We start from the raw sequence: 22,659 nt of genomic DNA on the forward strand, positions 1-22,659 counted from the left end.
GAATATTGCAGAATTTGCCATAATTTGGACTGTAATTCCGTTTTCGGGATAACGGTGGAACGTTTGGTGCAAAGCAAACATGACCGGGACGCTAAAGCGTGTTACACCGCACGCGTCACTTCCACACTGCTTCACAACAACACAGCAATGTCCAAGCGTGTAGCTGCTCCGGTATTAACAGCATCCAAAAAGCTACGAAATACCACACTAAACCCTAAATTCAGAGCAGAGCAGTATCCTAATGACTTTTATGCCTCCGGTGATAAGGTGTTTTGCTAATTCTGTCAACGTTCCGTGGACTGGACCCGCAAAAACACTTGCGACACTATTGTGAAATAGCTATAACGTTAGGTCATGATAGCTTCTAGCTAAATCTAGTGCACCCATCCATTTGTTTAATGCAAACGATTGTCATTATACACTGCCCTTTATAAACTAAATACACTTAAATAGCTATGTAACGTTATAGGACTATAGATGGAAATGATAGCTTCTAGAAGTTCTAGCTAAATCTGGTGCACCCATCAATTTGTTTAATGCAAACGATTGTCATTATACACTGCCCTTTATAATCTAAATAAACTTAAATAGCTATGAAACGTTACAGTACATAGGACTATAGATGGAAATGATAGCTTCTTGCTAGGGGTGCACCGATATATCGGTCGGGTATCGGTATCGGCCGATAAGTGCCTTGTTGACTGCTATCGGCCTATAAGCTCAAATGTGCCGATAGCAGTCGCCGATAACTAACCATCCATTTGTGTAGCGTCAAAAGGCAAAAAAAAAAAATTCACTCGCGACCTACCTGCACAACGCCCGCCGTCCCCCCCACACACACACAAGCTACTGCATCAAAGTTACTATTTATGATTAACAAGGCATTCGTTTTGTGGCATTAACGTTATATAGTTAGTGTTACACGGACAATAACATCAGCATATTATTATTACCCATAGCAGCAAGGCATTACTCCGAGTCCGTTCATAGCCGGGAGGCAGAAGACTAACGTTACTGGTGAAAATGTGATTTACGTTGGAATACTCCTTTGCCAACTTGCTGTACTTTGCTTGCAGGTCTGCAGCCATTATTACTGGATTAAGAATAGCCCCAACTTTAGCCAACGTAACGTTATGGCTAAACCTTTAACATTAGTTAACCCTAGCTTTCGGTTAGCTGTTCAATGTTAATAACACAACCAAGCGAATCCATCAGAGCTCCCCATCAACACCGCTCTGTCGGGAGGATGGCATTTAAGAAAGTATCTGCTGTTAAAATGACACAAACATTCGTTTTGTGGCATTAACGTTATTATAGTTAGTTACACGTTCAATTACATCAGCATAGTATTTACCCGAAGATAGCAAGCAAGCCGTGCATAGCTCGGTTACATTCCGTTGCTCATTCCGTACCCAACTACACATTCTGCAATCTGTTAATAAAGTTTTCAACCAGACAAATGTATAGAAAGGCTTTGTTTTATTATAAAATTTGTTGCAGTAAAATCATTGTGTCTCGTTTGGCCATCCTGTGGAGCGCGCTGGTCGGCGGGCACTGCCGGGCAGCTAACGTATTAGCTTGTTGTGGTTCTAAGTTTGACTCGCATTCGAGCAAGCAGATCAATGGCGGCATGCCCCGAAGTAGAAAAATGAATAAACGCTTGGTGGTAAGCAGGAGGTGGGTGCTAGCGGTGTGGCGTAATTGGCCGAATCGACTGTCAATCAAAATGGTTCCATTGCATTGGTTGAAAGCTCTGGTTGAGAGAATAGTATCCCGCTGCAGGCCGCCAGAATGGTTCCATTGCATTGGTTGAAAGCTCTGGTTGAGAAAATAGTATCCCTCTGCAGGCCGCCAGACGATACTGGGAGAGGGATCAGTGATACCATAAACATATTTCTTGATGTTTCCTTTTTTAAGTAAGTAAAGATGCCTACAAATACAAACACACATACAAATATACAGTAGTTTCATTAAAAAAATTAAAAATACTTATTTTTTGCCACAATTATCGGTATCGGTATCGGTATCGGCCGATTGTGTTAGTTGAACAATCGGTATCGGTATCGGTGGCCAATTTTCATATCGGTGCACCCCTACTTCTTGCTAAATCTAGTGCACCCATCCATTTGTTTAATGCAAACGATTGTCATTATACACTGTCCTTTATAAACGAAATAAACTAAACTAAAGGTGCCTAAATTATGCATTACTATATTTCATCACAATATAATAGATATAGCTAGGTTACTGACATTGTCATTGTGATAATGTCAGTAGTAGCTAGCTGTATCTATTGTTTACACTTGAAATATGTATTTTTATTTTGTCACAATATTAATTGAAAAATATTGTGTAAAATTGAACTGTATTTCTGAGTTGCAGCACTTAAAAACATTAAATGGACTGTTATATCTTATTCAATTGTGGACATTTATTCATTCCCACTTATTAGACACTATTTCTGATGGTAAAATGAGCATAAAAAGCAAAATACAGAATTCTGAAATATTAAAACGGAAAAAATTGAATTTGGGAAAAAATAAAATGGAATTTGGAAAATAATAAAACGGATTTCATATGGCTCTACATGTCCTGTGTGTCTGTGTGTGAGAGACATATCCTGTGTGTGAGAGACATGTCCTGTGTGTCTGTGTGTGAGAGACATGTCCTGTGCGTCTGTGTGAGAGACATGCCCTGTGTGTCTGTGTGTGAGAGACATGTCCTGTGTGTGTGTGAGAGACATGTCCTGTGTGTCTGTGTGTGAGAGACATGTCCTGTGTGTGAGAGACATGTCCTGTGTGTCTGTGTGTGAGAGACATGTCCTGTGTGTGTGTGTGTGAGAGACATGTCCTGTGTGTCTGTGTGTGAGAGACATGTCCTGTGTGTCTGTGTGAGAGACATGTCCTGTGTGTCTGTGTGAGAGACATGTCCTGTGTGTCTGTGTGTGAGAGACATATCCTGTGTGTGAGAGACATGTCCTGTGTGTCTGTGTGTGAGAGACATGTCCTGTGTGTCTGTGTGTGAGAGACATATCCTGTGTGTGAGAGACATGTCCTGTGTGTCTGTGTGTGAGAGACATGTCCTGTGTGTCTGTGTGTGAGAGACATATCCCGTGTGTGAGAGACATGTCCTGTGTGTCTGTGTGTGAGAGACATATCCTGTGTGTGAGAGACATGTCCTGTGTGTCTGTGTGTGAGAGACATATCCTGTGTGTGAGAGACATGTCCTGTGTGTCTGTGTGTGAGAGACATGTCCTGTGCGTCTGTGTGAGAGACATGCCTTGTGTGTCTGTGTGTGAGAGACATGTCCTGTGTGTGTGTGAGAGACATGTCCTGTGTGTCTGTGTGTGAGAGACATGTCCTGTGTGTGAGAGACATGTCCTGTGTGTCTGTGTGTGAGAGACATGTCCTGTGTGTCTGTGTGTGAGAGACATGTCCTGTGTGTGTGTGTGTGTGAGAGACATGTCCTGTGTGTCTGTGTGTGAGAGACATGTCCTGTGTGTGTGTGAGAGACATGTCCTGTGTGTCTGTGTGTGAGAGACATGTCCTGTGTGTCTGTGTGTGAGAGACATGTCCTGTGTGTCTGTGTGTGACTCCAGACTGGCTGTTGTCTGTGTGTGATCTTCTTGTGGATTCAGCAGTTATGATTTAAAAACTCCACTCTGGTCAGTATCAGTCAAGGTGGGCAGCGTATTCTGTTAAGTCTGATTCACATTGTATTCTTTTAATTAAAAGATGGCAGGAGTTTGTAGTCCAAGACTCATTAACAATTTATTTTTCATCTCTCTCTGGAAAATAATGATATCCGGCTCACCATCTTTGGTCTATGTGTAAACAAAGTGTAAGACTCCGCTCCCGCTGGCAGAGCTCCAAGCCAGACACACTTGTGGGGTTATGTTAGATTCACAGGGAGGACCACCCGCTTGATGCCAGATGAGCCCAACAACATTGATTTCACATAATCTGGCATTGTGCCTTTTTCACTGAATGAGGTCTGCTGTTTAGTGGACCAGTGCTTTACAGAGGCATGGCAGTGATTTAGACACAGAGACCGCAGTCAGCCAGGGGCCTTTTCACCCACCCAGGTACATTTCCCCAAGTTTCAGAATAATTAAGCAATAATACACAAGAACCAGTGGTATGTCATGAATATTGCCACGGCTGTGATGCGCCCGCAGCCACGAGAGCGAAGCTCGAGCAATATCCATGACATACCAAGGGTTCGAGTGTATTATTGCTTTTATACAGCAAGTTTCACCGTTGAGAGAAATATAGGATGAATACAGACAATTCTAGGGTCTTTTATATTGATTTCAGTGAACTTAACGTACAATTTTTTTTCCTAAAGATGTTTCGTTGCGATGGAATATCAAATGGAGTAGGCTATCAACCAGCTTGGCAATGCAAACGAATGACGTATTCGTCTAATTTAACATACCCATTAACAATAAACGAGTGGATAGATATAGAGGACGGGCCTACATCTAACGGTATTCATAAAAACAGCATTATTAGACATGCTAATCCAACCAAAGATGAGCCAAAGATGAGAAAAGCCGCAATTAATCCTTCAACACCACCCAAGTCGACGGAACTGCCAGAGGTGCCGCCGGATGACTTTTTCCAACTTTCGCTTGCATTAGACTCCTCTATATCTATCCACTCATTTATAGTTAACAGGTTACATGCCACCTTACAGACCTTACAGACCACCTTACAGACCATCTTACAGACCTCCTTACAGACCACCTTACAGACCACCTTACAGACCACCTTACAGACCTTACAGACCTTACAGACCACCTTACAGACCACCTTACAGACCACCTTACAGACCACCTTAGAGACCACCTTACAGACCACCTTATAGACCTTACAGACCACCTTACAGACCACCTTATAGACCTTACAGACCACCTTAGAGGACTTACAAACCACATTACATGCCACCCAACACACAGGACACTGTTTTTAGAACAACAGACAGTCTGGAGTAACACACAGGGAACTCTGTTTGTAGAACAACAGACAGTAACACACAGACACACAGGACATCTCTCTCACAGACAGACACACAGGACATGTCTCTCACACACAGACACACAGGACATCTCTCTCACAGACAGACACACAGGACACGTCTCTCAAACACAGACACACAGGGACATCTCTCTCTCACAGACAGGACATCTCTCTCACACACAGACACACAGGACATCTCTCTCTCACAGACACACAGGACATCTCTCTCACAGACAGACACACAGGACATCTCTCTCACACACAGACACACAGGGACATCTCTCTCACAGACAGGGACATCTCTCTCACAGACAGACACACAGGGACATCTCTCTCACACACAGGACATGTCTCTCACAGACAGACACACAGGACATCTCTCTCACACACAGGACATGTCTCTCACAGACAGACACACAGGACATCTCTCTCACACACAGACACACAGAACATCTCTCTCACAGACAGACACACAGGACATCTCTCTCACAGACAGACACACAGGACATCTCTCTCACAGACAGACACACAGGACATCTCTCTCACAGACACACAGGACATCTCTCTCACAGACAGACACACAGGGACATCTCTCTCACACACAGACACACAGGACATCTCTCTCACAGACAGACACACAGGACATCTCTCTCACAGACAGACACACAGGACATCTCTCTCACAGACAGACACACAGGACATCTCTCTCACAGACAGACACAGGACATCTCTCTCACAGACAGACACACAGGACATCTCTCTCACAGACAAACAGGGACATCTCTCTGACTCTCTCACAGACAGACACACAGGACATCTCTCTCACAGGCCACCGTACAGGCCACCTCACCACATCTGTGACCAGGACATACTGCTGGTCCTTTATGAATGTGTTTCACTTCTCCACCTCGAGGCAACAGACAGATCAATACATGGAATACATTAACCCTTTCACTGCCACAATACAGAAGGTTAACCCTTTACTATCACACTACCGACGGTTACCCTGCTGTCGCGTGGCAGTGAAAGGGTTAACCTTCTGTGTATTGTCGCAGTGAAAGGGTTAAGCGTTTGGTAGTGCGGCAGTGAAAGGGTTAACGTCACACATCATGTGCCACAGGCCACAGGCTCTACAGGCCATATAGACTACTGTCATACTTGTACTTCTTTGCTGTTGTAATTATTTGCTTCTATTGTGTTATTTGTTCCTCTTCATATTTAGTATGATGTACTTACAGATGAAATGCAGTTAAATCGCTTAATCAAACTTTGACAAAATAAAATTCGATTATTAAAAAAGTATATATATATATATATATGATTTTATTTAAATTTTTTTGCAAAATCAACTCTGCCTCTCGTTAACACTTTAATCGCCAAAAACGCCGTAGGACGTCTTTCCCTGCCATGCTCATTCGGCCAAAGACGCCGTACCACGTCTTTGATATCAATATTTCAAAAATCTGTGATCGAAATCATATTTCTCCCCCGGAGACCTGAGATCTACTGTTGAGCCCTCTCAACTCTCCAACGGTTCAAGAGCGCCATCTGGTGGCCGATCGGCGGATCGTCCAAACAGGAAGTGATGCGCCGGAAGTGGTGCTCGCCCATATTTCGTCCGGGCACTCGCTATCGTTAGCGGGACTCCATCTTGATACACTGGACATCGATCGGTTGCAAATAACTCGATAAACAACATGATTTGGACGTATATACTATTATACAACCTGGAAATGGATCGCATATTTCTACATCCCATAATAGGAACATTTCTGTTCCACGCTCATCGCCCAACGCTATGAGGAAGCTACGGTAAGATTTAACGTTATTTTTTAACGTGTTCTATACTAACTGCTCTAATGATCATATCACCCACACTAGATGAATCATATAACGTTGGCCACGGAATTATAAACGACCCCCCCCCCTCCCCCCATCCGGTCAACATCAAATGATCAGTAGTAACTTCTAGAAGCACGTCCATTTGAAATTTTTTATCTCGCGCAGATTCCTATCAAACTGTATTTCATCATCAATATAATGCATTTGGGGCTATAAATCACGTTCTGGAGAAAGCTGCAGAAAACGATAAAAACATACTTATACTTTAGACCGTATTTTAGTATGAATGTGAATGAAAAAGTATAACGTTGCTACACCCTGAACAATAGATATAGGACGTTGAATGGGCCATAGTAGTGTCAATTTAGCAATACAATTTAAAAAGTTATAGCCCTGCAAAGAAGGGGAACTTCTCCATATTAAATAGGGCTGGCGGAGGATGGTAAATTATGAATTTAAGCCTGGCGATCAAAGTGTTAACAACAACAAGCAATGCCGTTTGTTATTTAAGATGAGGTCGGACTCGGCACTGACAGATTTGTGTTCATTGTGCTGCTTTTATAAAGCCTCAAATGACGGCTTACAATATTTCATGAAAGCAAAGTGTTTTGTTTGTCTAAGATTTAAAAAGGTTTAAACTTTACAGCACTGACAAAGTTGAACAAAGTGCTGTAAAAGTTATCACAACATAAAAAAAAGATAAAAATAAAAATATATAAAAATCGAAGGTCAGCCCTAGTAGCTTGTGATGAGTCCAGCAGACAATGCGGAAGGGTTGTTTGTACAGCCGTGTGGGCAATCTCATGCCAAAAAAATCAAATACCGTACTTTTCGGACTATAAGCCGCGGCTTTTCCCCCCATTTTTCGACCCTGCGGCTTATATAACGGTGCGGCTTATATGTGACTCGACGTGACCAAACCCGAAAATGTAAAAATCAAAATATTGCTTTTTTGACTGCATTGAAATGTTATTTATCTGTTCCCTTATTTGCTAAACTTAATACAACTTGTAAATGAGTTAATTCTTGTTATTTGTCCGACAGTATTGTGTCCCAATGCTAATTACATATCGTAATTAAAAATTAAAACACCTGCGGCTTATAGTCCAGTGCGGCTTATATATGTACACATCATTCAATTTAGCTGCTGCGGCTTATAGTCAGGTGCGGCTTATAGTGCGAAAAGTACGGTAACCTTCTTAGGATAGCACTTATAAAACACTCTTTAACCTGAAAGACGGGTCATTATAGGGATATAATGATATCATATCACAATATTGCTCTTCGTTTTGACGTTATACCGGTGTTTGGCAATAATTAATTTTCCAGTACAAATTACAATGTGATATGACATCTTTTTGTATGTCTTAATGTTATAATTTAGTTACCATGGTGATATGTCACTCAAAACTGCGTCTTTTCTTAAAAAATAATTAATACTGCTTTTTTATCATTTAAATATGCATGCGATAGTGAAACAAACAGCCCTTTGCATGTATCCATGACGGTATACCTTCACATTCGGTATACCTCCCCAGCCCTACTTAATATGTTGTTTTATTATTTAGTGGAATCTATTTGTGGTGGGTCTATCAGTCTATCTGATATCACGGCGGCCCAAAATAAATCGGTGTATGGTAAACAAAGCAAAAAACCACAATGATTTATAAGCTCATTACCAGTTAATACTGATATAAACCCATGAATATGTAGGGATGTAACAATGCGCACGTTTCTGATTCTGATGAGGTCACGATTCTATTAGATGTTCGCCTCATTGCACATTAAAGTCAAGTCAAGAGTTTTATTTGTCACGGCATACAAGGCATACAGTGAAATGCAATAGTATGGATATAACTACTAGCTATACAGTCGATTTTAAAGTCGGAAACAATGAAAACCTGCCTTAAACGGTATTGTAATAGCAGTACCGTAGTCCGTACCGCCAATTAAACTGAGAGAGAACAAAACGAGACTATGGAAGAGAACGAGGGAAGGGGAATGGTCGTTTTTAATTGACAACACTGTATTGAACGTTTCCCATTACCCCCACCCTACCCCCAGGTTACTCTATTAACACAATAATTGCCAAAAACTAGTATACTCGTTATTGCGAGTTAACTCGTTTTTGGGATCGTTATTTCGCTATATCTATTCATAATTCATGTCTGCAGCCTCTGTAGACCCTGGTGAATGTGTCTGAGCTGGCAGACGGTCAACACCGCCCTCTACTGCCTTGCGGAGCTATTGCATTCCATTGGAAATGGGCTGGTGTGTTTTATGAGCCGATCTGAGCCGTGGGGGCAGGGTTTAAATACTCAGGCGAGCCAGGGGCTTACAACGACGGCATGGAATACTAACCCCGCCCGTCCGTCCATGTGTAACGCTCGGTAATGTCGGGGACATGATCGCTGTGGATAACTGGAATGGCTATCAGATCATTGGATTCTTTTTTTTTGCATTACATCAGATACCAGGTAAGGACTCTATATATCAAATCTGCCGTTGATCTGATATTTCTTTCTACAGCGATCAAAGCTATCTGTGTTTTATGTGTGTGTGCTTATTACCGTTGGCTGCGGTGTGTGTGGGGGGGGGACGAAGGCCATTTCATGTATGCATACGGAGATATAATGATAATCTAGCATTGATTTCCGGATGATTAGATAATCAGCCGAAAAATTACAACGTGATGACTGGATTACACTAAAATGCCTTTTTCTCGTCTTTTCCTGGGATTACTAAGAATCACCAAAACTATACTCCTATTCAAAACGGTATAAAATGGAAATGTACCGATGAAAAAACAATCTGTTTCGTGGATGTTGACTGGAAGCAACTCACTGACAATCGACGGGTGTATTAGACCCATAGCTATAATATAAGATATATTTTAAGTAGGGATGTCCGATATTATCGGCCTACCGATATTATCGGCCGATATCGGCATAAAAATGTGATATCGGAAAATATCGGTATCGGTTTTCCAAAAAATAAAATAAAAAATTATTTCTATAACCTTTATTTACCCAGGCGAGCAAGTAAGAACAAATTCCGATTTTATTTATTGTCAAAAGTATGCATAATGTGTTAATTCCACAACAAGAGATATGTAATGTTAACACTTTGATTGCCTAAGGCAAAATTCATGATATACCATAGGTTGCCAGCTCTATTTGTCTATGGAGAAGTTCCCCTTCTTTGCAGGGCTATAACTTTTTAAATTCTATTGCTAAATTGCCATTATTAGGGCCCATTCAATGTCCTATATGTATTGTTCAGGGTGTATGAACGTTAAACGTTTTCATTCACATATTCATACTAAAATATGATCTAAAGTATAAGTATGTTTTCATCTCTTTCTGCAGCTTTCTCCAGAACGTGATTTATAGCCCCAAATGCATTATATTGATGATCAAATACAGTTTGATAGCAATCGGCGAGATATAAAAAAATCCAACTGGACGGACTTCTGGAAGTTACTACACGTCATCTGATGTTGACCGGATGGGCGAGGGGGCGTTTATAATTCCGTGGGCAGCGTTATACCATTCATCTAATGTGGGTAAAATGTTCATCATAGCAGTTAGTGTCGAACACGGAAATATTATACGCTAAAACTCACCCCAGTCTCCGCGGGCCGTTGGGCGATCAGCGTGGGGTAGACAGTTTTCCATTATGGGATGTAAAAATATCCGGTCCATTTCCAGCTTGTATAATAGTATATACGTCCAAATCATGTTGTTTATCGAGTTATTGGCAACGGATCGCTATGTATTGTGACGAGCTAGAGTGCCGGAACCTATACCGAGTGCCCGGAAGTAATATAGGTGAACAGCACATCGTCCAAGTAACTTCCTGTTAGGCGATTGCGCCGATCGGCCACCAGATGGCGCTCTTGAACCGCTAGAGGGTTCAGTGGGGCTTTTTGGCCGGTCTCAGGCCAGCGGATGGGAAATATGAATCCGATCACAGCTTTGTGAAATATTGATATCAAAGACGAGTTACGGCGTCTTCGGCAACTTGAGCATGGCGGGGAAGGACGCCTAAACTCGTCTTCTGGCAGTTAAAGTGTTAATTACCTGAAATTATTCCGTTTTTTGGGGGGGAAACCCTGCATATATCGGTATCGGTTGATATCGGTATCGGAAATTAAGAGTTGGACAATATCGGTATATCGGTAAAAAAGCCAATATCGAGCATCCCTAATTACTCGCAAATGTCGCAGTCTAAAACTATATCCATTGAATAAAGACCTGGCGATGAAGGGGGATCAGCGCCCCCCTGCTGATGGCGGTCAATGTGTTAAGTGTTATGAGCGATGCTCTGTTGTAAATGTTATTGTATATTTGTATTGAACTATTTTATCACACTTTTTACTCTGTCTGTTCTATTATTTTTTACTATTGCCTATTTTTAAACTGAATCAACCCGCACTTTTTTACTCTGTCTATTCTATTTTATAATTTTTATTACTGAATGAAGCCGTAAACAGAGAGGACTATTGGGATGCTAGATCATAATGTGAAACACTGTGATTTACCTTACCTGGCTACCTCTCATCTTTTTTTATGCTCGCTTATGCCTGTATTTTTTTTACTGCTGTGAAGCACTTTGAACTGCAATTTCTGTATGAAAAAAGTGCTATACAAATAAAGTTATTATTATTATGACTCCACCTGCAGCACGGCCTGTGTGATCTCGGGGTTCTCGGGGCTGTCAAAGTGCAGCAGCTGGGAGCCCAGGCCGTAGTAGTAGGGGCCCATCTTGTGCAGGTCCACCACGGTGGGGTCGGCGTTAAACACCGTCCGCCAACCCTCCCGGTACACCTTCGGCAGCTCCACCGACACCACCTTCCTCTTCCTCTCGTACAGCCCCTTGGCCAGCCACAGGGGAAGCTCCATCTTGGTACCCTGGGGGGGGGGGGGGGGGGGGGGATCAGTCAATGCCAGGGTTGCCGACTAGTTGATTAGTCGGTCGGCTTGGTCTTAGCCGTACAATATGGTTAGACGATGAACCCTTTCACTACCACACTACCAAATGGTTAAGCCTTTCACTGCGACAATACAGAAGGTTAAACCTTTCACTGCCACACGACAACGGATTAACCCGTTCACTACCACACTACATAAGGTTAACCATTTCACTGCCACACGACAAATGGTTAACCCTTTCACTACCACACTACAGAAGGTTAACCCTTTCACTACCACACTACAGACGGTTAGGTTGTAGTGTGGGAGTGAAAGGGTTAAGTCGATTTGTATGCATGTTTTATGTCCTGGAAAGATTATCTGTGATAAGTGTGAGATTTAAAGAGGTGCTCTTGTGTTACTGCACATGGGAAACTAAGAAATTCTACAAATTTGTAGATTATATAAATAATTGATTAGTCGACAAAGTTCTACGACTAAGTGAACTAAGAACATGTATCGTAGAGGACAGCACTAGTCGATCCATGTAATAATCATAATTCTTTTTTAACCTTTTGCGATTCTGCATATTATGAGCAAACTTTTTTTTTTGTGGTTTTCTAGATAACGTTAGCGCTGATGTGCCCTTTCCATTCAAGACCATATCATACAATAAAACAAAATGTAACTGAAACCAATTTAACAGATTCTGTTGTTTTTAAATTGTGGAGTGTAGTAATAATGTTCTCATTATACAGTGAACCGGGTGTAAGGATTTAATTAAAATCACAATGCATGGACCAGGGTTGAATAAAAAATGGTCACGCACAGGGAATTGCATGATAATCAAATTGTAACTCTAAATCATAATCTGATGATACATATTCACCGGTCTAATAATCCTAATGGAATTGAAATGTGAGATCCCTGCTGACACGCATACGGTGGTGTAGTAGTTAACACTGTCGCCTCACAGCTAGAAGGTTGTGGGTTCGATTCCGGCTTGGGGACCAGGTTGCCGTGTTGCCAGGTACCCAGGTGGGGTATCTCATGGTCCTTTCTGTGTGGAGTTGGCATGTTCTCCCCTGTGCTGGTTGTCAATATTCCAATGTACAGTTTTGCTTGTACAGTTGTACAGTGTCCCCCACGCACCCACCCCTCCTACCCAACCCCCCCCCCCCCCCCCCCCAACCACCTCCAATGTACAGTCCCCCCCCACCCCCCCAACCCAACCTCCTCCAATGTACAATCGCTCGCGGCAGCATATTCTCGCCACTGGCTGAGCTCTGGTGTCCGCTGGAGCAAGCCAGAGACAGCCGGCGATGCGATATTTTATTGGTTTGTCATGACAAACCAATTACATAATCCAACATATGTGTAAAGGCACAACATATTCCAGTTAACGGTATCTTCTTTTAATTATTCGTTACGGCGCAATCAATACTTCCATGCATTCGGAATCGGGACCTCCATGTTTTGGGGGTATTCATCAGACAAATCGGATCCGGGGATTCGGCTCCCATCAGTCGGGCAAGAACTGCGGGTTTTCAGCCTCTCTCGCGGAGTTTAAGGGGGAGCTTAGTATTCCTGCCTCTGAGGAGGTGGCTACAACATCAACACACAGTGACTACATGCAGTCACTGTGTGTTGTTGTAGCCAGCGGGTAAATCGCGATTTTTTTTATTTGTTTGTCATGACAAACCAATTACATAATCCAACATATGTGTAAAGGCACAACATATTCCAGTTAACGGTATCTTTTTTTAATTATTCGTTACGGCGTAGTCAATACTTCCATGCGTATAAATTGAGGAAGGCAGGGACCTCTGCCGCTAGAGCGGAAGCGGGAGATAAGGGGGCGGGTCATGTGGGGGTCGCGGCCAATCAGAGGAACCCGGAAACCGAAGTCCGTTGCGGAAAGGATACACGCCTCCCGGCTGCCCTTGGGGGGGAAGGACGACGAGAGATGGGGGGGTGCAGACTGCAGAGAACATTTGGTCAGCGACTCAGTGCATGTGTGTGTTCCTGTGGGTCGCCCATTGCATATGTGTGTGTGTTAATCTGATGACAAATAAAGACTTATACTAATATATATATACACACAGAGAAGAGAGAGAAAAGGTATTCCATGATAATATATTAGTATGATAATGTATGTTCCATTCCATACAGTGTTTTCCCGTAATAACAAGGCGATTTCCCAAGAGAGAATTTTTTTTTTTTATCTCATCTTGTTTTTGTGGTGGCAGGCTGGGGCGAGGAAGACGTATAGGCCACCTAGCAGCAGAAACCACTGTGCATTGCAGAACGAAAGAAGCACTGCGTTATTATGGCAGTGTGCCAGGATGGGAAATCTATCCATTCTGTATGCTATTGAAGTGCGACAACATCCATACATCTGGGTGTGTGTGTTATTTATTGTGCTAGTTTTGCACTTCTAATGAAGAACTCCTACCATGTCTCCCCACCCCAGTGTTGCATCGTTGCATTTTACTAAGGGAAAATACCCTAAATACTACTATGAATTGAAAATGGGGGACCCTGATGTAAACAAGACAAACGTCTTTCTCTGGTCTGCATCCCCTTTAACAATTGTGTGTATTGAGCCGTACTGTATTGTACCCATTCTGCAATCTGTTAATAACGTTTTCATTCATTCACCCCACGACGCTATTTATATTGCAGTTTTCAGTTTTGTTTCTTAATACTGACCTCTGGGATGTCCCGTGTGTCACCACCCGACTTCTCCAGGAATCCAAGCCGGGGGAAGGCGCACTCTGTCCGGCTGGGTAGTCTTTCGTGAGAGAGCAAAATATCGTCGAGAGAAAAGAAGTTCTCCTCCATTCCCACTCCGGGAGGCACGGGATGATACGACGGTGTATCCATGTTTTGAATTAAATCACTATTAATGCACTTCTACTAGCTAAATACTTTGCTCAAAAGCAAACGTCAAAGTAGTTGCTCCGTTCTGTTGTTTACAGCGTGTGCTACTTCCTGGTTCAAGTTTGGCGCGAGGAGTAGTTCGGAGCCAATCAGACTGCTGGAAGCACTTAGTCTGAAGCAATTCTCGAAGACACTCTGACGTCACGAGACCGCCGCCATCTTGGTATTGGGGAAACAAACGAATTTCTACTGATCAAATGCATGCGTTGAGCTCCGTTTTTATTACATATTTTATCACATTCTTGTTAATTTCATAACCTTTTCATATAATTTTTTTGAAAATATTGAGGCCAACATGGCATTTCACTATTTCGAAAGCCTTTCTGGTGATTCTAAGTGCATGTTTCCCCCAAGCCATAGACATGCACTTAAGACAGAAAGTTAAAAAGACAAGAAGTTGACTTCGAGAATTATTATTTTTGAATTCGGTGCTGTCCCATTTTACACATGGGTATTGATTTTCAATGGCGTCATGATACGTCCATGCAAACAAATAAAATACTGTGTAGAGAGGCAACTTTTTCATAACGAAAAGGGGAGTTGCAGAATGCAGATACCAAATCAACCAACGGATGTCGCTATAATACCATTAGTAAATCGAGGGACTTCCGTCGTGGCCCGTGCTTGGCAGCAGCCAGGGGCCTGCTGGTTGGCAGACTGTCTAGAAACTGAAATGATATAATACAGTAAGCTGAGATAATGACACAACAAGTACCTCCAAAACAGCAGGAGCACTTGCAAGCGAAGCAAAACTTCCTTCTGAAATTAAATTGGAATGGGACAAGGTGGCACAAGGTGTTATGGATGCTCTCTCCCTCCCTCCAAGCTGGTCCATTAATCAATAACAAGTAACAATAGCTCAAGAACTTCCCCTATTATACTTAAACCCCAGTCCGTTGCGCCACGCATAGGAATAACACAACACCCATCTGTCTTATTATTTTGACATTTTTATTATTATATATTATATATATATCATTACTCGTCCCACAGATTGCACATCAAAAATCGTCAGACATGTTTAGTCGCTGCCTTTCCGAAAAGCAGGCAGCCGTTCACATCCTCTGAGAACAAAATAAGTCATAAAATAAAAATAAACAGTCGAAAGAAATAAAGCCAGATTAAACGAAGGAACCGTTTATTTATTGTAGCCGTGTATCTGAGTGTCGGAGGGCAGACGACGGTAGGCTACTGCACTAAGGCCTACAGCAGGAGACTGGGAGTTTTCATCTTTTATCTGCTGAATCACAAATCAAACCAAACTGAAGCAAGGCATCATTTCGTCCCCAGAACGGCACCTCTGTCTACTGAATGAATATGATGAGAGGATATAGACGACGTGTATGTAATACACCCAGCTCTTGTCATCGGGCGTGGTAAGAAGAGTATAGCCACTTATCAGCTTAAATCCTATTGACTTATATCGGAGGGCAGAGTGAACCCACCTCTTAAATCACAGTATCCCCCACTCACTCCACTGCCAGCACGTCACTGGTCCGTTAGAGTAGAACAAGGACGATTAACTAAAGAGTCTTTTGGGGGGAAACTAGGCCCAAAGCACTACAGCACCATAGCCTACTGCCCTACTGTATTGTACTGTACTATACTATATACTATTTACCTCGTCAGCCTGGTCATTAACTCACGACAGTCACTTCATCTGTGCATCTGCCCCGATCAGCCCTTCTGTGAAAATGGGGCAATGTTTTCCCCTGTTGGCTTCAGGGTATACTATAGGGTCCCCATGAGGACCTTGGCTGCACTCAAAAAAACATTCCTCAATACAGGAGACCAAGGACTTATGAACAAGCAGGGATTTAAGGGAGAGATACAGTAGTGTCCAGGACCGACCTCTGCTTAACCCCTTGTGTGGTGTTCGTGTTTTTGTCTGGTGGACCCACAACGTTATTGAGATTATCAACGAAGCCATAGCAATTCATCTAAAAAATACTTAAGTGAACTTTCTCTCAATTACAAGCAATCTAGACGACATATATGGTTAATATTTGCCATTTACCTCTGCTAGACTTCATTTATCAATGAAAGTGCTATTCGACTCTTGTGATAAAATGTGATGTCTGTAGAAAAGTAATACATGTATTTTTATCTTAAAAAAATATGAATGGAACAAGGTGGAGGCAGACAATGAAGGTACACAGTGAACCTTTCTGTTGACTTTTTACCATTTACTTGTTTTCATCTTCAATTTCCACACAATATAGATGTGTATAGAGGTGCACGGTGTGCACTCAATGACAATGTGTTCTTTTATGTGTTCTTTGCATAAAATGAGCCAAGGCCAATGAGTCTGAGGTAAAAAAGAAAAAGAAAAGAAGAAGAAGAAGAAGAAGAAGAAGAAGAAGAAGAAGAAGAAGAAGAAGAAGAAGAAGAAGAAGAAGAAGAAGAAGAAGAAGAAGAAGAAGAAGAAGAAGAAGAAGAAGAAGAATTCATTGTATAATTTTTCCTTCAGTAAACATTGAAATGGGGTCCCACAGGCCCACACACCACACAAGGGTTAAAGGACTAAAGGTAGCCTTTTGTATGTTTTGTATCAGGTTGAATTGGAGGAGCTGGGGGTCTATGTAGGAATGAGCCACACCGACAGAGGTGCTCAGTCCCACAGACTGACATGTAGAGTGGGTACAGAGGTGCTCAGTCCCACAGACTGACATGTAGAGTGGGTACAGAGGTGCTCAGTCCCACAGACTGACATGTAGAGTGGGTACAGAGGTGCTCAGTCCCACAGACTGACATGTAGAGTGGGTACAGAGGTGCTCAGTCCCACAGACTGACATGTAGAGTGGGTACAGAGGTGCTCAGTCCCACAGACTGACATGTAGAGTGGGTACAGAGGTGCTCAGTCCCACAGACTGACATGTAGAGTGGGTACAGAGGTGCTCAGTCCTACAGACTGACATGTAGAGTGGGTAAACAGGTGGGTACAGAGGTAGCGTGGTCCACTGCGAGGTCCAGGTGCCCACCTGATAATCCCGACAACAACATACCTGCCCTCGCTCACCTCCTACAGTATCCACTAGCTTTTGTTAAGTGCTCACCATAGTTGGGACCATAGGGGATGGTTGCGTCAGGTTGCATGTGTGCTGGTAGGGGGTTAAAAGCGTGGCCCCACCTTCTCCTCTTGATCCTAGGTATGATCAAAGCTGGTCCTAGTCTTCTGATGCCAACAGGAAACATTTGGTCAGCAAACCCATATGCAAATCAACTATAGTAGAACTGTAGTATTCCTCTGTTTTAATATATATATATATTTTTTTTTATACAACACAATTAGAAGAAAACCTATTGAAGAAATACTAAAGTGAATCACTATAGATATACTATGATAAACCATATAGTAATTATATGGTAAATCTGTGTGTACAAAAAAAACAACGACAACACAGGAATACTATAATTCACTACAGTATTTCCATGGTGAATCTCTACAGTGAGTATGGAAAAAAACAAAGGAATACTATAAATCTCTACAGTATTTCTATGGTAAATCTCTACAGTGTGTACAAGAAAACCACAGGAAGACTATAAACCCTTACAGTACTTCTATTGTAAAACTCTATACAGTGTATACAGAGAAAGAAAAAAAAACACAGGAATACTACAGGTTTGACTATAGTTCATTTTTGTACAGGAACTCTTTATGGAGTCAGTGGTGTCCTCTCTTTGTAGAGCGTTTTCCTAGTTTGAAACCAATACCACATTATGAACACGCATACGCCACTTAGTCTGGCCCATTGGGAACGGCCAGTAACAGTCCACTTGTCTCTCTCCACTGGCTCCCAGTGAGGAAGAGAATCAATTTAAAAATTCTGCTTTTCACATACAAAGCCATCAATGGTCTCGCTCCGGCCTACATTGAGGAACTCTTGGTCCAGCACATCAGCTCCACCAGGTCCCTCAGATCAAATTACCAACTGTCCGCGGGCCAAACTGGTGACAAAGGGTTTCCGGGACTTTGCAGTGATGGCGCCGACACTGTGGAATAAGCTCCCCCTCAAGATCAAGTCTGCCAACACCGTACAGACATTCAAGGCCTTGCTTAAAACCCACCTTTTCGCTCTGGATGATCACTAGTTACTTTGCTGTTGTGTTGTGTCTGAGGTGTTCTTATGTTCTCTGTTTGTCCGTCTGCCTGGTTCCCTGTTTCTTTGTCCTGTCCATTCATTCGTATTCGTTTTTCCCCCCGGGCTGCGCCCCGGACCGATGTAAAGATTGGCTGGGGGGCGCATTATAAATGCTCATATCATATCATACTATGGGCGGATGAAACGGGTGCTGCTGGAGTTTGCTGACGGTGTCCAGTCACATCGTTTCACAGCTGATATCCGCATGTTGTGCCAGACAGTTTCTTCAGGACAATCGATTTTGATTTGGGATGTTTGTCCCCGACAGGAGGGAACGACCCGCCCCTGTCCAGTAAGGTCCTTAACCCTTTCACTACCACACTACAGACGGTTAACCTTTCACTACCACACTACAGAAGGTTAACCTTTCACTACCACACTACAGAAGGTTAACCGTCTGTAGTGTGGTAGTGAAAGGGTTAAAACCTTTGTCGTGTGGCAGTGAAAAGGGTTAACCGTCTGTATTGTCGCAGTAAAAGGGTTAACCATTTGGTAGTGAAAGCGTTAAGCTGAATTTGTCATGCCTGGAAACATCGCCCCTCTAGGCTAAAGAGCTACTAAAAGAGCCACTTGTTATTGCACTATGTTTAAAATTTGTTTTGTTTTGGTCTGATTTTATGCGTTGGAGTTGAGTGGGTATAGGAGAGGGGTTGCTATTGCTGGCCACACCTCAGATTCTGCCATGAGAGGTCTGGAGAAATCCACAGCATAATAAATGACTAATACTAGTTATAATATGGTATATATATATTATATTTTATGTATAGCTATACAGTAACCTTTTATACTGTGAATAGCAACCTCTCTCCTATCCCCGCTTAACTCCAATCAACACATCAGACCAAAACAATAAAACAAGTGCAATACCCAGGGGTCGCTGTTTGATGCTGTGACAGATTCCACCTTTAAATGCTGCAACCTGGATGGTAAAGTGGAAAATAATGTTGTTACCTAGCAACTGAAGATGCTATCCAAACAGGTCTATACACCAGGTCAGGTGTGACGAGGCGGCTTTAAGGCTGGCGTTCTCAGAAGCATCTTAGTTAGCAACACTGGCGTCATTTCTCCGTCGACTTGTAACGGAGCAGCGAAGGTCTCGTCGCTAAAGACCCGACACTCGCTCTTGATCCACTCGGGTCGTTAAGTGGCGACTGCGACAGAATCACTAGACGGTTTATTGTTATCGGCGTCTGTCATCTAGCGACCGGAAACATGACTTTTTCTACCGTTTGATTGTTGTTGTTGTGGTCGTTATTGTTGATGATGCTGTTTCGTAGAGGTCGTCGTCACACATAGGAGGCATTCTGATGAGTGAGTTACATCTCACATGACTGGAATAATCAAACAAATATTGTTAAATATGAATGAGTTCAATAATTAAGCCCCGTCACCACAGCAGATCCACAGTGGGGCTGTGTAGAGTCCTCTCAGGGTGTCTGTCTGTCTGTCTGTCTGTCTGTCTGTCTGTCTGTCTGTCTGTCTGTCTGTCTGTCTGTCTGTCTGTCTGTCTGTCTGTCTGTCTGTCTGTCTGTCTGTCCTCAGCCACACGTCATGGACAGAGACTGCAGATCAACAGAAGCAGGCGCACTCATACACACACACATGCTCACACTCACGCACACACACACATGCTCACACTCACATAAACATGCACGCACACACACACACACACACACACACACACACACACACACACACACACACACACACTCACTCACTCACTCACTCACTCAGGCAGCACACACTCACACACACACACACACACACATAAACACGCACGCACACACACACACACACACACACACACACATATGACACACACTCACACGCACATGCACGCTCACACAGAAACATGTATACACACTCACAGAAACATGTATATACAGTACACACTCACAGACACATGTATATACACACTCACAGACACACACCTACACACTAAAAGGCTCTCGCGGGGAAATGAGTCATAATGATCAGTGTGTCGCCATCACAGCAACATTTAAAAAGAAAAGTCATAAAAAGACCAATGAAGAGAGAGATTATATATGTAATAATCACACACATGTCGCTTCTCTGCAAAGCAAAAGGAGGAATTACCTGCACAGGGAACAGGACACAGTTATAGACTGTAAACATCTCAAACACAGACCAACACACAGCACTGTCCCAGTCAGGCCCCCACACTGTGATCTTTCAAGCATTATCGCACACACACACACACACACACACACACACACATACGCACACGCTAACACAAATGCACACACGCTAGGCTACAGCAGTTCAGTGCTATTATCGTTCACACACACACACACACACACACACACACACACACACACACACACACACACACACACACACACACACACACACACACACACACACACACACACACACACACACACACACACACACACACACACACACACACACACACACACACACACACACACACACACACACACACACACACACACACACACACACACACACACACACACACACATCATATGACCACAGATAGCAAACACACACACACACCAATTGAAGTGTGACAGACATGGCAGCAGCCTCGACACACATTATACAGTTGGAGAGTAAGCTACATTGCTGACCCTTTCCTCCCACACACACACATATGCAAACATGGACTGAGCATGCCCAGAACCAGCCTGCATCACCCCCCCTAACTCCCACGATGCCCGCATTCAGATCCCCCCCCCTGGGCTGAACCCACCTCTTGATCAGCACAAGAGCTGTATCCCATTTTGTATCATCTCTGCCCAAGTGTGCACTTTGTGAATCCCTCTGAATAGATCTAAAAGCATAGGGATTGGTGTACAATAGGCCTGCTGTATGTATGAGCAGGGGGGGGGGGGGGCACGAGAGCTTCTACCGTACTGATTTCTTTAAAAATTGTTTTAAACTACTATTATTCATCTTTAGTCAAATCGCGAGGAGAAGTTCACACTTTGCGTAAAGAAGGGTACAGAATTGGGACGGAGCCACAAACAAAAACGCACACTGGGACTCTGTAGATGAGAGGGTGCTATAGTAGTCTTGTTGTGAGATGAGAGGCCCACTGTGTAATGTACAAGTTAGTCCAGTCTGCCGCTGTTTAGCACAGCGAGCTAGCACACAACTAGTAGATCCCTCCCATTTTCCTCCTCTTCCTCCTTGACTGTACTCTCCTCTTCATATTCCTCCTCCGTCTCCCCTCTCCTCGTCCTCTCTACTTTTCCCAGGTAAGGCCGTGGGAGGGCTGGACACAAGTGATTGACAGGCTCACTTCTAGATCCAAGATGGAAGGCCAGTCTCTCGAGGCCTTAGGAGACTGGATGCCAATGGTGGGAGGGCCAGTGGCTCGAGGCCTATCAAGCTCTGACAGTGTAGCTGGCTCTCATGGGGGCCATTTTGGGGATCTTGTTAACCTGCTGGGGTGGCAAGTGGGAGGAGCTTGTCATGGGGTGGTCATCTCTCACAGGGCATGTGTGTGTGTGTGTGTGTGTGTGTGTGTGTGTGTGTGTGTGTGTGTGTGTGTGTGTGTGTGTGTGTGTGTGTGTGTGTGTGTGTGTGGAAGGGGACGGAGCGGTCTAGACTGGCAGTAAGCAGGCTTTAGAGCGAGTGGACCATGGAGGAGGGGTCATAGAGTAGGAAGGGGGGCTCCGCAGTGTATGAGAGTGTTGGCGTGACGGGTAATTATTTTGGTTCAGTTTGCAAGGAATAATTCTCTCAGTTAGGATGATCAATTTCCATAAGATAGGTATGTTTGTTTGTTTGCTTGTTTGCTTTTATTGT

The 22,659-nt window shown here is 43.2% G+C and overlaps 2 protein-coding genes across 2 annotated transcripts in view; both read right to left on the reverse strand.

The window, feature by feature from the left end:
• gins3 (GINS complex subunit 3) overlaps positions 1–14,759 on the reverse strand; it is a 30,394-nt gene extending 15,635 nt beyond the window's left edge. The window contains exons 1-2 of the mRNA XM_084334663.1: positions 14,489–14,759; positions 11,543–11,776 (exon numbers count right to left, since the gene is read on the reverse strand). Coding sequence (XP_084190789.1) covers positions 11,543–11,776; positions 14,489–14,662 — 408 coding nt within the window. The 5' untranslated portion in view covers positions 14,663–14,759. The remainder of the gene's footprint in view (positions 1–11,542; positions 11,777–14,488) is intronic.
• Positions 14,760–21,351: 6,592 nt separating this feature from the next.
• The window catches only part of znrf1 (zinc and ring finger 1), a 171,802-nt gene continuing 170,494 nt past the window's right edge, over positions 21,352–22,659 (reverse strand). The window contains exon 5 of the mRNA XM_084334768.1: positions 21,352–22,659. This exon is cut by the window's right edge and continues 65 nt beyond it. The gene's annotated coding sequence lies outside the window, so the exon portion shown is untranslated.

The sequence above is a fragment of the Notolepis coatsorum genome (assembly GCF_963971535.1).
Source record: "Notolepis coatsorum genome assembly, chromosome: 18".
In the NCBI taxonomy this organism is placed as follows: domain Eukaryota; kingdom Metazoa; phylum Chordata; class Actinopteri; order Aulopiformes; family Paralepididae; genus Notolepis; species Notolepis coatsorum.